General features: G+C 47.8%; 2 protein-coding genes across 6 annotated transcripts in view; one reads left to right on the top strand and one right to left on the bottom strand.

Annotated features, from left to right (window-relative positions):
• The window catches only part of St3gal3 (ST3 beta-galactoside alpha-2,3-sialyltransferase 3), a 212,641-nt gene that overhangs the window by 85,127 nt on the left and 113,216 nt on the right, over positions 1-14,298 (bottom strand). For all 5 annotated transcript variants that reach the window (XM_050161339.1, XM_050161335.1, XM_050161338.1 and 2 more), the window contains one exon: positions 13,537-13,579. In XM_050161339.1, the coding sequence (XP_050017296.1) occupies positions 13,537-13,579 (43 nt within the window). The remainder of the gene's footprint in view (positions 1-13,536; positions 13,580-14,298) is intronic.
• On the top strand, positions 11,034-12,490 carry LOC126513147 (60S ribosomal protein L19-like). The gene has a single exon (XM_050161340.1). The coding sequence runs from the start codon at positions 11,788-11,790 to the stop codon at positions 12,376-12,378; it is 591 nt and encodes a 196-aa protein (XP_050017297.1). The 5' UTR covers positions 11,034-11,787; the 3' UTR covers positions 12,379-12,490.

Raw genomic sequence — 14,298 nt, 5'->3', positions numbered from 1 at the left:
ACTCATATTTTCCTCGGGGTTCCGGGTGACAGCGGCATTTGTGGCCATCGTTAGCAGAGCAGTGACAAACTGAGAGTTACTGGAAGCCAGGACATCAGGAAGGACAACACCGAGCAGTGATGTCACCAGATGAAGCAAATGGTCCTGCGCTGCTTCTGTAAAACAGGCTCCAAAAGGGCACAGCGCCAGAGTCACCACCGGGCCACCCATTTCCCGCCACAGGGTGGGGATCTTTGCACGAACGCCGTATCTGACAACACGACCAGAAAGGTTCCTGAAGCCAAACGGAGAGAGGAGGGTCTGCGTGGTGACTAGATAGTAACCCAACACATCCAGCTTTTCCACCCACCACCCAGATACTTGGCAAAAACACCCACCCAATCTCAACGGCCCCAGCAACTGCTTTGTTCCAGCAGCTGGGGCTTTGCACGCAGCCCCACTCCAAGATGGGGAGGGGGGGAGCTCCCTGTGTGGAGGTCAGAGGAGAACTTGCAGCAACCAGTGCCCTCCTTCAATGTCAGTCCCAGGCACTGAACTCAGGTCATTAGTCTTAGTGACAAGGGCCTTTACCTGCTGAACCACCTCCCGAGCCCAGCTGTTTTCATTACATTTTTTTAAAAGATTAGTTTATTTTATTTGTATGAGTGTTTTGCCTACATGCATATCTGTGCATGTGTGTGTCTGGTGCTCCTGGAGGTCAGAAAAGGGTGTCGGATCCTCAGGAACTGGAGTTACAGACAGACGGTTGTGCCAGTGTTGATGGGACCCAAACCTGAGTCCTCTGCAAGAACCCCTGAGCTGCCTCCTGACTACACATCCCTCCATTTCTTTGGCAGAAAGAGCATGGCCTTGAACACGTGTGTTTCAGCTGTGGCCCCAGGGCATGGGCGTCCCGTGAGAGCTGTACAAGTGGCCGAGCACATTTGTAGATGACAGCGTCTGCTGCCACGTGAAAAGGCTGGGCACCGCCACATCTTAAAGAGGGAAGACTAGACTTCAAGTGACAAGCTCTCCTGCGTGGTTTCTGTGGCTCTTAGAGGAGGAGGGCTGGCAGGTAGGACAGAGGACGCCAAGGAAGTAGCCTGTCAGTCACAGCCTCTGCTGTAATACCAATCAGCTTCTTCCTTCCCTACTTGTAGCTCCTCCTGGATGGTCAGAGTTATACTAATTTGGAGGAAAATAACAGTTCCTTTCACTTTTATGACCTGAATTCTCCTCTCTAAGCCACTTGCCAGTTCCAAACTTCTACTTGAGAGACCAACATCTGTATACACAGGCTTGTCATCTACAGGCACCTCAGCATCTATGTGAGCACCAGAGAAGGGCTAAGTCTCAACAGAAACTCACAGAAAAGACTTGTGTCTGGTTTCCTTAAGTAGGTCAGGCAGGTCCTTATCATTTCCAGACCCTAGGCCCACTAGGTCCAGGCTTCTCAAAGCGGGCGTATTTATTGGAGTAATAAATATACTTGAGAGGACCAGAGAGATGGCTCAGCAGTTAAGAGCACCGGTTGCTCATCTGGAGGACCCAGGTTTGATTCCTAGCACCCACGTGAAGGCTCACGATCACCTGTAACTCCAGTACCAGGGGATGCAGCGCTCTCTTCTGACCTCTTCCGGTACCAGGAATGAATGCGGTGCACATATGTTCATGCAAACAAACACTCATACACTTAAATAAATAAACTTCATGGAGAAGTCTACACCAGAGCAGCGCATTTGTACTATGGAATAGAGCACGGAACTTCGTAAATAAAATGAGGGCTCTTAAAGACCACTCTGCTTGTAGGGGGGCCTTAGTGGGTGTGTTCATCCCCCTTCCACCCAAGGTTCTCTGGAGAATTGCTTCAGAAGTACAACACTCTTGGCTGATGCTTCCATGCTGGATCCTGCCCTCAAAATGCTTATAACCCAGAAGCAAGAAGATAAGTCAAAAACAAAACAAAACAAAAAAACCTTAAAGGATCAGCACAGGCAGAGACATGTACAGGGTGCAGGGAGGTGAGGCACTTATCCTAGGGACTTGGGAGGGCAGAAGGGTGTTCTCAGCAGGGCACCCGATATAGACAAGGCAGAAGAGTGAGGGACGCTGTGCAGTCTGTGAGCAGATCACGGATCTGCTGCTAGGACAGTAGTCTGCATGGGAGGACTCATAAGCAGAGCGATACACGCATGAGCCCGGGAGAGAAGCGAGCAGGCCTGCTGTAAGGGATAGCATCGGTTACGAAGAGAAGGGAACTACGGGCAGCAGACAGTAGACGGTGAAGGAATGCAGTCGGCAAGCACTGAGCAATGGCAGCAGCTTGAGTTTGATTTCTTTCTTTTCCATTATTGTTGACTCTTTATTACTCCATGTGACTGGTGGATATCATCGTCGTTTTGTAAAGAAGAAAATATAGACATCCGACTGGGCAGGAGCAGGAGGACGATGGGAATGAAAGGCTGCAGTGATGTGGAGTTTGCCCTGCTGGGTGCCAGTCTGGCTTCGGCCCAGTGTTTCCTCACTATGCCCTGACTCTTTCCCTTTGGAATGGTAATATATATTTGGTGCCACTATACTTTGGAAGTAGGTAACTTGATTTTTTTTTTAAATTTACAAGGGGTTACAATTAAGAGATTGCTTTAGACTAAGGAGAAACATTGAGCATTGGACTTTCAAACAGTGCTGAGGTGAAAAGACTTTAGGGACTTCTAAAGTTGCACTAAATGCATTCTGTGTTGTGATATAGCCAGGAGCCCATGAGACCCCAGGAGTGGAATGTGATGGTTTAAATGGGATAGCTCCCATAGGCTCATGTTTAAATTCTGCCCCCCCCCCCCCCCCCCGGTGGAATGAAAGACTCAGGTGTAACCATGTTGGGGGAGGGGGGTCACTAGGGGGTAGGTTTTGAGGTTAAGAAAGCCTCCTTCTTAGTTAGCTCTCACTGCATGATAAGCTTATTTATAAAAATAAAGCAACATATTTATGTAAGACAAAAAGAGTGTGGTGGTTTGAATTTGTACAGCCTCCATAAGCTACATGTTTGAACACTTGGCCCCCCGCTGGTGGAACTGTTTGGGAAGGATTGGGTGTGGCCTGGTGGAGGAGATGTGTCACTGGGGCTGGGCTCTGAAGTTTCAGAGACTCCAGCCATTCCTGGAGTGGCCTCTCTGGCTCCTGCTTACAGACGAGGATGTGTGTTCTCAGCTGTTCCTGGAGCCGTGCCTTTGCTTTGCAGCCATGGATGCTAACCCTCTGCAGCTGGAGCTCATTAAATTCTTTCTGTTAAAAGGCGCCGTGGTCATGGTGTTTTATCACAGCAACAGAAAGGAACTAATACTAAAGTCTTCTGATTCCAAAGCCCTTGGATTTATACACGGGCCCCTGTATTGTAAGCATATGCTCTCCTGCTAATCTACACCCCAACCTGATTATTGCACTTTTTAAATTGTTTGTTTTTTGAGAGAGGGTTTCTCCGTGTAGTCATGGCTGTCCTGGAACTCACTCTGTAGACCAAGCTGGCCTCAAACTCAGAGATCTGCCTGTCTCTGTCTCCTGAGTGCTGGGATTAAAGGCGTGTGCCATCACTGCCCGGTTATGCACTTTCTTTTTATGAATAATTTTAGAGTTTCAGAAAAACCAAGCAAATAGAGCACCACCCTCTTTCCCCCATTACTGATATCTTATATTACCGTAGTTCATTTCATTTTTTGTGTTAAGAGGTTCTTGGCAGTGGCTCGGCCTTCCTAACGCTGCCACACGGTTCCTCATGCTGTGGTGACCCCAGCCATGAAACTATTTCATTGTTACTTCATAACTAATTTCATATCATACCTGATATGAAACCCCCCAAGGGGTCACGACCCACGGGCTGAGAACCTCTGTCCTCTGGGTTTTGGCAAATACAGACTTATTTTTCTCTTCCCTCTCACTTAGGGTCACTGGGGCCCTTCTAGTACCCATAGTTTGGTCTTTTCTGGAATGTCACACAGTTAGAACCATACAGTATGGAAACTTTCAGCCTGGCTTCTTTACCCAAAGAGTCACGGCTGGAGCCTCCTCATCTGTGAGGGCTGATGCCCCTTTCTTTTTCATGCTGAAGACCACTCTGCCGTCTGGATGTGGTAGCTGTTCATCTTGCTTCTGGTTTGTCACAACCATGGGTATCACCTCTAGAAATACCCATAAGCAGATTTTGTGTGCATGTATGTTTTCAATTGACTCGGGTAACGACTGTAGTGATATTTCATTTCTATTTTAATAAATAAAGTTTGTCTGAAGATCAAAGAGTAAAAGAGCTGCCCTGATCAGCCTTACAGACCAGGCAATGGTGACAGACACCTTTAATCCCAGTGGTCACACTAGTTTGCAACAGAAACGAGGTGGTAGCGGTACACACCTTTAATCCCAGCACTAAAGAGGAATATAAAATGGGAGGGGACATCTCTCAGACAGTCTCATTCTGAGATTCTGGGAGGCAGGATCACCATTTCAGACTGTGATAGAGGTAAGAGCCAGTGGCTGGTTGTTTTGCTTTTCTGACCTTCAGGTTGAACCCCAATATTTATCTCTAGATTTTTTTTAAAGATTTATTTATTATGTATACAGCATTCTGCCTGCATGTATGTCTACACACCAGAAGAGACCACCAGATTTTATTATAGATGGTTGTGAGCCACCATGCGGTTGCTGGGAATTGAACTCAGAACCTCTGGAAGAGCAGCCAGTGCTCTTAACTCCTAAGCCATCTCTCCAGCCCCCTTGTCTCTAGGTTTTTATTAGTCATGCTACCCTGAAGGATGGTGGTCAGCACATCTGGTTAGACCATATTTGGCTGTAGGAAGTCCTGCAAAACATTGCCAACATGGACAAAATGTTCTGCGGTATCGCTAGTACTAAGTAAGGATTTCCTTGCCAGCACTAAAAATTGTCAGGGTTTGTTTTTATTTAATTTTGGCCACTCTGACAGGTGTGTGAGTCTCTCATTGTTTAAATCCCCTGCACTGGAGACATACAGTGTGAGTACCTTTTTATATACTGACATATTTATTTGATATCTGTATGTCTTTTTTTAAAAAAAGTTTTGTTTTATTCATATGAGTGTGTGCGTAGGTGTGCATGCGCACAGGTGCCTGGCCTGTAGAGTCCAGAAGAGCTTGTCAGAGGCCCAGGCACTGGAGTTATGAGTGGTTGTGAGGTACCTGGCATGGGTGCTGGGAACCAAAATCTGGTTCTCTATGAGAGCAGCAAACACTCTTAAGAGCTGGGCCCTTTCTCCAGGCCCCATCTGCATATCTTTTTTACAAAGTATCTGTTCTGATCCTCTGCCTTTCTAAAATGGGTTGGTGGTTTTCTTCTCGTTGTGTTGTTCAGAGTGAGGGGAAACGTAAGAAGAGCGGCTGGGCAGGCTGGGCAGGGGAGGTCAGATGCGGGTCTGAGCAGAGGCAATGCTCTGCACATGACTAGATCACTTGCTCCACCTCCGTTGTGTTCTCATCACAGGCCTAAAGGGACATGGCCATGACCAGAAACCTCTAAAACCATGAGCAAGAACAAACATTTCCTCCATTCAAGTTCATCAGAAAGCTGACTAGAGCATGCTGGGAAGCAAGTATATGAGCAGAGAACAGCTGGGAGAGCCAACATGGTGTGCAAGGATGGCTGTCTGTATAAGGTGATGGCCTGGAGGCCAGAGGAGGCTGGACCTGGGATGCTGATGGCCTGGAGGCCGGAGAAGGCTGGACCTGGGATGCTGATGGCCTGTAGGCAGGAGGAGGCTGGACCTGGGATGCTGATGGCCTGTAGGCAGGAGGAGGCTGGACCTGGGATGCTGATGGCCTGGAGGCCGGAGGAGGCTGGACCTGGGATGCTGATGGCCTGGAGGCCAGAGAAGGCTGGACCTGGGATGCTGATGGTCTGGAGACAGGAGGAGGCTGGACTTGGGATGCTGATGGTCTGGAGGCAGGAGGAGGCTGGACCTGGGATGCTGATGGTCTGGAGGCAGGAGGAGGCTGGACCTGGGATGCTGATGGTCTGGAGGCAGGAGAAGGCTGGACCTGGGTGCTGTACTTAAGAAAAAGCCAGCAGGACTTGCTGATGGCTCTATTTCAGAGTCAAAGAGGTGATACACTGGCTTTTCACTCAGGCGACTGGGGGGATGGAGCTGGTATTTTCTGAGGTAAGAAAGATTCTGGGCTATGAATACTGGAGCTTGGTTCTAGATATGTGAACTGTGAGAAGCCAAAAACACAGCCAAGGGAAGGAAGTCCTGGGTGAATGACTCTGAAGTGTGGGAAAAAGGACTGAGCTTGATAAAAACTTGGGAGTCATCAGCATGTAGAGGACTCATAAAGCCAGCAGACAGATGAGGTAAGACGGATGAGGTCATCCACATGACTGTTAAGAGGAAGAGGTACCACAGAATATCCAGCATGGCACTGGGCATAAAATGCTTCCCTTTGCAAGCCATAACGCAGAACTTGGCAAGGCTGTTTTAGAATCAGTAAATTTATCTCTGGCTGCTCCCCTCATCCCTCTTGTTCCCATGTTTTGTTGTTGTTGCTGCTGAGACAGCGATAGCTAGGTAGCTCAGGTTGGCCTAGAACATGTGATCCTCTGGCTTGGCCACCGAGCAGCTGGGAAGATAGGCATGTGCTGCCGCCCTCCGCCTCTTCCGGCAGCGCTTCAGACTGGCCCAGGTTTACAGGCCTTTCTCAGCTGGCTTGGCTTCCAGGGGCTCTTGGGGCTGAAAGGGGCTGGTTTTACTCCTTTGTCTTCACATGGAATTCTCCAAGAAATCAGATGGAGCATTTAAGTCTCTATGAACCTGCACGGCTGGTAGCTCTTGTTCACTCTCCCCACGATCTCCCTGATGGTTTTCTCATCATTTGCTCTCCAGATCTTGTTGGCCTAACTTTCCCTCACCTTGCTCCTTACTCTAAGGCTCTGTTATATTCCATGAGGCCCCCATGCCTTTGTATCCGCAGCCTCCTCGGTGAGTGTTCTTTTCACCTTCTGCTCTCGGAGAAGCCTACGGTCTCCTCTGGAAACACCACTTCTCTCTCCTTCCGTGAAGGGTGTTTTGTCTCTGCATTGCACACCCGGGGATGCCCTCCGTACTCCACCATGTGTCTGAACCATCGGTATAGAGACCGCCCTTATTTTAGAAACAGAGCGGGCATTGCTTATGCTGCCCAGCAGCGCCACCCTCGCTGCTGTTGTTTACCCCCTCCCCTGTTCACTAAGCTAACGTGGCACGGACTTTTTGGTTTTATCCTACACACAAAGCATACGGTTGGTGTCAAGATGTATTTGCTGAACGAATGAATGCACAGATGAAGTCAGGTACAGAGCAGAGGCAAGCAGAGGACAGATTTTGTTTGGAAGTTCTCTTTTCTCTGGCAGTAAGCCAATAAAAGACTCCGGATTAAGATACAGGAGTGGCTGCATCTCATTCTGGGGTCAGTACTCTTATGGGAATCCGATACTTACTGATTAAATAGAAGATCAAAGTCAGAGCTAGTGAGATGGTTAGACCTTGGCATTTAAAACCCACGCCCGATTCCAGAGTCTCTTTTTCGTTTTAATTTATAGTTACATATTTATTTATTTATTTCTGTGTGTAGGTATGGACACATGAGAAGAGGTCAGGGGACAACTTGTAAGAGTCAGTTCCCTCTTTCCATCATGTGATTTCTGGGGATCAAACTGAGGTCAGCAAGTGGCTTTACCTACTGAGCCATCTTGCCAGCACTGTTTCCTTCCTTCCTTCCTTCCTTCCTTCCTTCCTTCCTTCCTTCCTTCCTTCCTTCCCTCCCTCCCTCCCTCCCTCCCTCCCTCCCTCCCTCCCTCCCTCCCTTCCTCCCTCTCTCTCTTTTGGTCTTTCCTTGTAGCCCAGGCTGACCTTGAACTGCCATTTAGCCCAGGCTGGCCTGGAACTGGAGATTCCCCCTACTATTGACTTCCACATACAGGGATTACAGATATGTGCCGCCATGCCTGGCACCCACAATTTATGTTTTCAGCTACCAAAAGGTATTGTCTTCCCGAATGCTAGACTTTGCACTGAGCTTCAGGTTCAATGACAGGCTGATCCTGTCAAGCAATAAGGTGGAGAGTGACGGGGCAGGACACCCAACATTTCCCTCTGGTTTCCAAACACAGCACATGCAACGCGGCACACATACACCCCAGATGGAGAGAGGAAGGGAGGGGCAAAAAGGAATGTTCCCAGACCTTTAAGTTTTTGCTACCTGGCTTGTCTCCTAGCTGACTGTCTTCATTTGTCTCTGCGGCTAACCCCTTCTATTAAGATTTAAAGTCTGACTATTGTAACTTTGATTTCGAGAAGCTCATTTATTTATGATCTTTTAAAAGTTTATTTATTGAGTGGCCACGGTAGGTGCATGTGTGCTACAGTCTAAGGTGGAAGTCAGAGGACAACTTACAGGAATCGACTCTCCTTTTACCGTGTTGGTTAGAAAGACTGAACTCAGGTGGGCAGGCTCGGCTGCAAGCACCCTTCCTGGCTGAGACATTTTGCTGGCCCGATTTATTATTTACTTATTGGTTCTTTTTTAAAATTTATTTTTTTTAAAAAAAAACCTTTTTTTCTCATTTTACATACCAATCCCAGTTCCCACTCCCTTCTTCTTCCCCCCAAACCTCCCATCCACTACTTGGAGAGGGTAAGGCTTCCCATGGGAAGTCACCAAAGTCTAGCACATTGTTTTGAGGATAAAGGCCCTCCACACTATATCTAGGCTGAGCAAGGTATCCTTCCAAAGAGAATGGGTTCCAAAAGGCCAGTATACGCAGTAGGGAGACATCCTGGTCGCACTGCCAGTGGCCCCACAGTCTGCCCGAGTCATCAACAGTCACCATATTCAGAGGGTCTAGTTTGGTCCTATGATGGTTCCCCCACTGTCAGACGGGAGTCAGTGAGCTTCCATTAGCTCAAGTAAGATGTTTAGGTGGCTATCCCCATCATGGTATTGACCCTTTTGCTTGTATTATCGCTCTTCCCTCTCTTTGACTGGACTTTGGGAGCTCAGCCTCGTTTTCTGCTGTGGATCTCTGCATCTGCTGCCATCAGTTGCTGGATGAAGGTTCTATGATGACATTTAAGATAGTCACCAATCTGACTACAGGGCAAGGCCAGTTCAGGCACCCTCTCCACAGCTGCTTAGGGTCTTATGGGATATAGATCTAAATAGAGAATTCTCAACAGAAGAATCTAAAATGGCTGAAAGACACTTAAGGAAATGTTCAACATCCTTAGCCATCAGGGAAATGTATATCAAAATGACTCTGAGATACCAACTTACACCTGTCAGAATGGCTAAGATCAAAAGCACCAATGATTGATAGATTATTCTAGAGAGGATGTGGAGTAAGGGGAACACTCTTTCATTGCTGGGGTGTACAACCTCTCTGGAAATTGGTATGGTGGTTTCTCAGAAAACGGGAATCAGTCTACCTCAAGACCCAGCAATACCACTCCTGGACATATATCCAAGGATGCCCAATTATACTACAAGGACATCTGCTCAACCATGTTTATAGCAGCACTATTTGTAATAGCCAGAATCTGGAAACAACCCAGATGCCTCTCAACTGAAGAACAAATAAAGAAAATGTAGTACATTTACACAATGGAGTACTACTCAGTGGAAAAAAAAAACAGTGACATCCTAGAATTTGCAGGCAAATGGATGGAACTAGAAAAAAAAAGCATCCTGAGTGAGGTAACCCAGACTCAGAAAGACAAATAGAGTATGTATTCACTCACAAATGGACATTGGATGCAAAGCAAAGGATAACAAGCCTATAGTGCACAACCCCAGAGAAACTAGGTAACAAGGAGACCCCTAAGAGAAACATACATGGATCCCCTGGGAAGGGGAAATAGACAAGATCACCTGAGAAAATTGGGAGTGTGGGGACTGGGGGAAGGGGAGAGGAAAGGAGAAGAAGAGGGGAGAAGAGGAGAAGAAAGAAGAACTTGAGGGACATGGGTGGTCAAGATGGGGGAAGGGCAGAGAGGGAGAGCAAGGAAAGAGATATCTTGGTTGAGAGAGCCATTATGGGGCTAGCAAGAAACCTGCACTAGAGAAATTCCCAGGAATCCTCTTTATTTATTTTTTTAAATCGAAGGTTCTATTTTACAGTTCTTAATCCTACATAATTCAGTCTTGTGTGGTACACAGAATTGTTTTATGACCGGTCATTCCAACTTGAGAAATCTCTGCCAGTTGTCCCCTCCCATGGCCTGCTGTTTGCCGTGGTCCCTGCCAATGACGGTTTGTCGTTCCCTTGTGCATTCTTCTCTACTGTGAACTGCTCATTTCTTTGAACGGCTACTTGTCAGGAGTTCACATGCTTTTCTCGAGAAGGTTTGAGTGTGCTGCTGCCAGGTGCTTGGCGGCACTTGCCAAATCTGGGGATATTACACGTGGCCTTGGGAGCTCCCAGCTTACCCGAGGATGAGACTCTGGGAGTCAACAGCAAGTGTTTTTGTCTGCAGACTTTTTAGCCTAATCCGCTCAGAGCTAGGGTAAGCACCTGATAATCCTGGCCTGGAGGTTCAGGGTTAAGTCTAGTTTATTCTTACACAGAGCCCTCTGCGGTTACAGTTTAGCATGGAAAGGGTTAAAAAGTGGCAACTATGGAGACATTAACAGGTTATGACTGGAAGCTCTAGAATCTAACCAGAGCCTTTGAAGAGTAGGGAGTGTGGATAAGTGGAGGATAGAGGGGCAGTATTTAAAGAGAAAGCAGCAGACATCTTACAGAACAGACATTTTTATACTCAAGAAGCTAGATTAACCCGAGTTAAGATGAACAAAGAAATCCTTGCATTTGCATATTTACAACAGATTATACAAGGCTTTCTTTCATTCTCTATAAACCACAACGATGTAAGTGAATAGTCCACATTTTTCATAAGGAAAAAAATTGGGGTTCAGGAAGCTTAAATGGATGTTTAAGGTCACATAACACAAAGCAGCAGAGGCAGGTTCTAGCCCACCCCTCACAGTGTGGCAGGAAGGTTCTAGCCCACCCCTCACAGTGTGGCAGGAGGTTCTAGCCCACCCCTCACAGTGTGGCAGGAAGGTTCTAGACTGCCCCTCACAGTGTGAATTAAATACAGGGCTAAGTCAATTTCTTGGCCAAAGTCCAAATCCTCTCATCAATCCACGGAATTGGCTTGGTACACAGCAGCAAGCTCCACAGAGATCTATCTCATACCGCTCAACTGTCAAGACAGCGGGGTGGGCGCTATCTCCTCCTCCACTGCCGAAGACAGCTTAAATACTGCCGTTGGCATGTCCACGGTAACAGCTCCTTTGTGCATCTGTACGATCCGACTTGGCAATTACTGCCTCTTCGCTGGTCTGGAGGCATTTCACTTGTTTATGGCTTATACTTGATTTGCTTTGCTTTTCTGTGCATAGCACTGAACGGAGACATTTCCAAGAGGAAAGCCTGCGACTCTTTAGCCCAATCAGGACCACACCCCAGATGTTAATATGGGCCTAACATCTCCCGGCCTGCCTTGTAAAAAGAGATCAGACAGTTCTTCCCTGGAAGCGGCCTCTGTGACATCTAAAAGCTGGGAGAGCTACAGCGCCTGAATGCGTAGCTCGAGGCACCAGAGCCAAGACTCTAGATTCCAGGAGAAGGGGCCAGCGGCCAGACAGTTCCACGGGAAAGCTTCACAGGGATGATTTAATATAGGTGTGGCTATTACCATCTGAAGCAGCTGTATATAAGACCTTACGCGCTTTCGCTGCTGCATCCGCAGCCATGAGTATGCTCAGGCTACAGAAGAGGCTTGCCTCTAGCGTCCTGTGCTGTGGTAAAAAGAAGGTCTGGTTGGACCCCAACGAGACCAATGAAATCGCCAATGCCAACTCTCATCAGCAGATACAGAAGCTGATGAAAGATGGGCTGATCATCCGGAAGCCTGGGACTGTGCATTCCCGGGCTCGATGCCGGAAAAACACTTTGGCTCGACGGAAGGGCAGGCATATGGGCATAGGAAAGCGGAAGGGTACTGCCAATGCCCGAATGCCCAAGAAGGTGACCTGGATGAGAAGAATGCGGATCCTGTGCCGCCTCCTCAGGAGATACCGTGAATCCAAGAAGACTGACCGCCATATGTATCACAGCCTTTACCTGAAGGTCAAAGGGAATGTCTTCAAAAACAAGCGGATTCTCATGGAGCACATCCACAAGCTGAAGGCAGACAAGGCCCGCAAGAAGCTCCTGGCTGATCAGGCTGAGGCTCTCAGGTCTAAGACCAAGGAAGCAAGAAAGCGCCAGGAGGAGCGCCTCCAGGCCAAGAAGGAGGAGATCATCAAGACTCTGTCCAAGGAGGAAGAGACCAAGAAATAGAGTTTCCCTCGAGTCTGTACATAGTGGGCTGCCTGTGGCCTCAGGTGGATCAGTCATTAAAATAAAACAACCCTTAAAAAAAAAAAAAGACCTTACGCAAAAGGGCAAGGAAGGAGATGCAATTCTGATCTTCCACGACATTATACCTCAGGGATACAGGAGCCCACGATGGCTGACAACAGAAGGGACTAAGTATCAACCATGTGAGTGACCCTGTACAGTGAATAAGGGAACATAATGGACAAAGATCCAGCTTCTAGTGTGATGATCACATGGGTTTGTGTTCATCCATCTACCCACCCACCCCCTCATCTATGCATAAACCCATCCATTTTAGCCATCCATCCACCCACACACTCCACTCCTACTTAGCCACCCACCTCCGATCCATCTATCCAAGCACTCAGGGTTTGCTGAACACCTAACAAAACTACACCTATGCAGCTTTGGCACAAGAGAGACCAGGAAAGACTGCTGGAGAACTGGATCTCCAGTACTCACAGGCCCCCAAGTTAACCACTTCAATTAAATCCTTCTAACAACTTATAAAGTATGGATACTGTCTTCATCTTACAGACAAAATGGGCTCAAAGTAGATAAGGCACTTGCCCAAGATCACAAGTTCAGTAAGTGGCAATCTGGGATTTGAACCAACCTTTGCCTGGCTTTGAGCCTGTGACCTTAATAAATTAATAATCATCACATTTATAGGATAGCTAGACAACTGGAAGACAACAGGGGTAAGAAATTCAAAGGAAACACAGAAGACAATTTGGTGCAGAGAGTAAGTAATCCTGGGGTTTTCCACGCGGCATACCAGGGACAGGCAGTGCCGGGCACAGGTACCAAACCTCTGAGAAGCAGACAGGGAGGTCTGCCTGTGTGAGGAAAGACAGCTCAACCGGCAGAAGTGGGAAGCAGGCACAGGTCTGCCTGGTAGAGGGCATCTTTGCCGTTTCTCCATCACGCCCACTCTAGGGGAGAAGCTATTCCAGGGCCCTGTAGATAGGAACATGCTTGAAGAATCTGCTTGCAACCTGAGGACAGAGACCCCAGGGAGTCCCCCCAAAACTAAAGAGGTAAGAGGGTGGCCCTTCCAAGCTAGACCTCGGCTTACAGATGTCTGCCGAGAGTCAAACCTTTTCCCATTCTACTTACAGTTTAGAGTCCAGCTTCAGAAGGAAACCCAGCCGATCATACTCTGAAAAGGAAGAGCAGAGATGTCACTGAGGGCAAGCCATTGCTACCACTGTGGTCGCATTCCCAGAGCTACGCCATGAGGTCAAGCAGTGCTTGGGGAAAACATACACAATTCAAATGCTTCAAAGAACAGAAGCACATATGCCATAACCAAATTCAGTCACATAACATAAACTGAACACTTATTTTGTCTGAAGAGCCAGGTGCGGAAGCAGCTGTTTTCTAGGTCTTTGCGGCCATCCAGTCCTATGCTAATTCCGAATTGCTTTCTGGGATAAACATGGCGCTTGAAACTGAAATTTGGTAAATCAGAGACTGGACTCTGAAGAACGAGGCCTGAAGTCATGGCAGGTTCCTCGAAGCTCCGAGCACAGAATCTGGTCAATGAGCTGGTTTCCTCGTGAGCATCTGTTGTCAAGCTGACACAACACACCGCTATCTCAGGGCTTCTCATTTGGGGGCTGTGTCAATCAGAATGACCTGTGGCCAGGTTCCTGAAGCATTTCCGGAATTACTGACTGATGGAGGGGGGTCCAGCCCACTGTGGGTGGTACCATACGTAGGTGGGCGTGCCTAAACGTATAAAGGAAAGCTAACTGAACAAGGGGGAGCAAGTCAAGCAGCACGCCTCCATGGTTTCTGTTGCGGACTTCTGCCTTGATAGATTTTAACCAGTAAGACCAAACAGAACCTTCCCCCAAAGTCAACTTGTTGCTGGTG

The sequence above is a fragment of the Alexandromys fortis genome, unplaced genomic scaffold, assembly GCF_014885135.2.
Source record: "Alexandromys fortis isolate MF-2015 unplaced genomic scaffold, M_Fortis_MF-2015_v1.1 scaffold_122, whole genome shotgun sequence".
In the NCBI taxonomy this organism is placed as follows: domain Eukaryota; kingdom Metazoa; phylum Chordata; class Mammalia; order Rodentia; family Cricetidae; genus Alexandromys; species Alexandromys fortis.
Note: the sequence above shows the minus strand (reverse complement) of the source record. Positions and strands in the feature narration are given on the sequence as shown.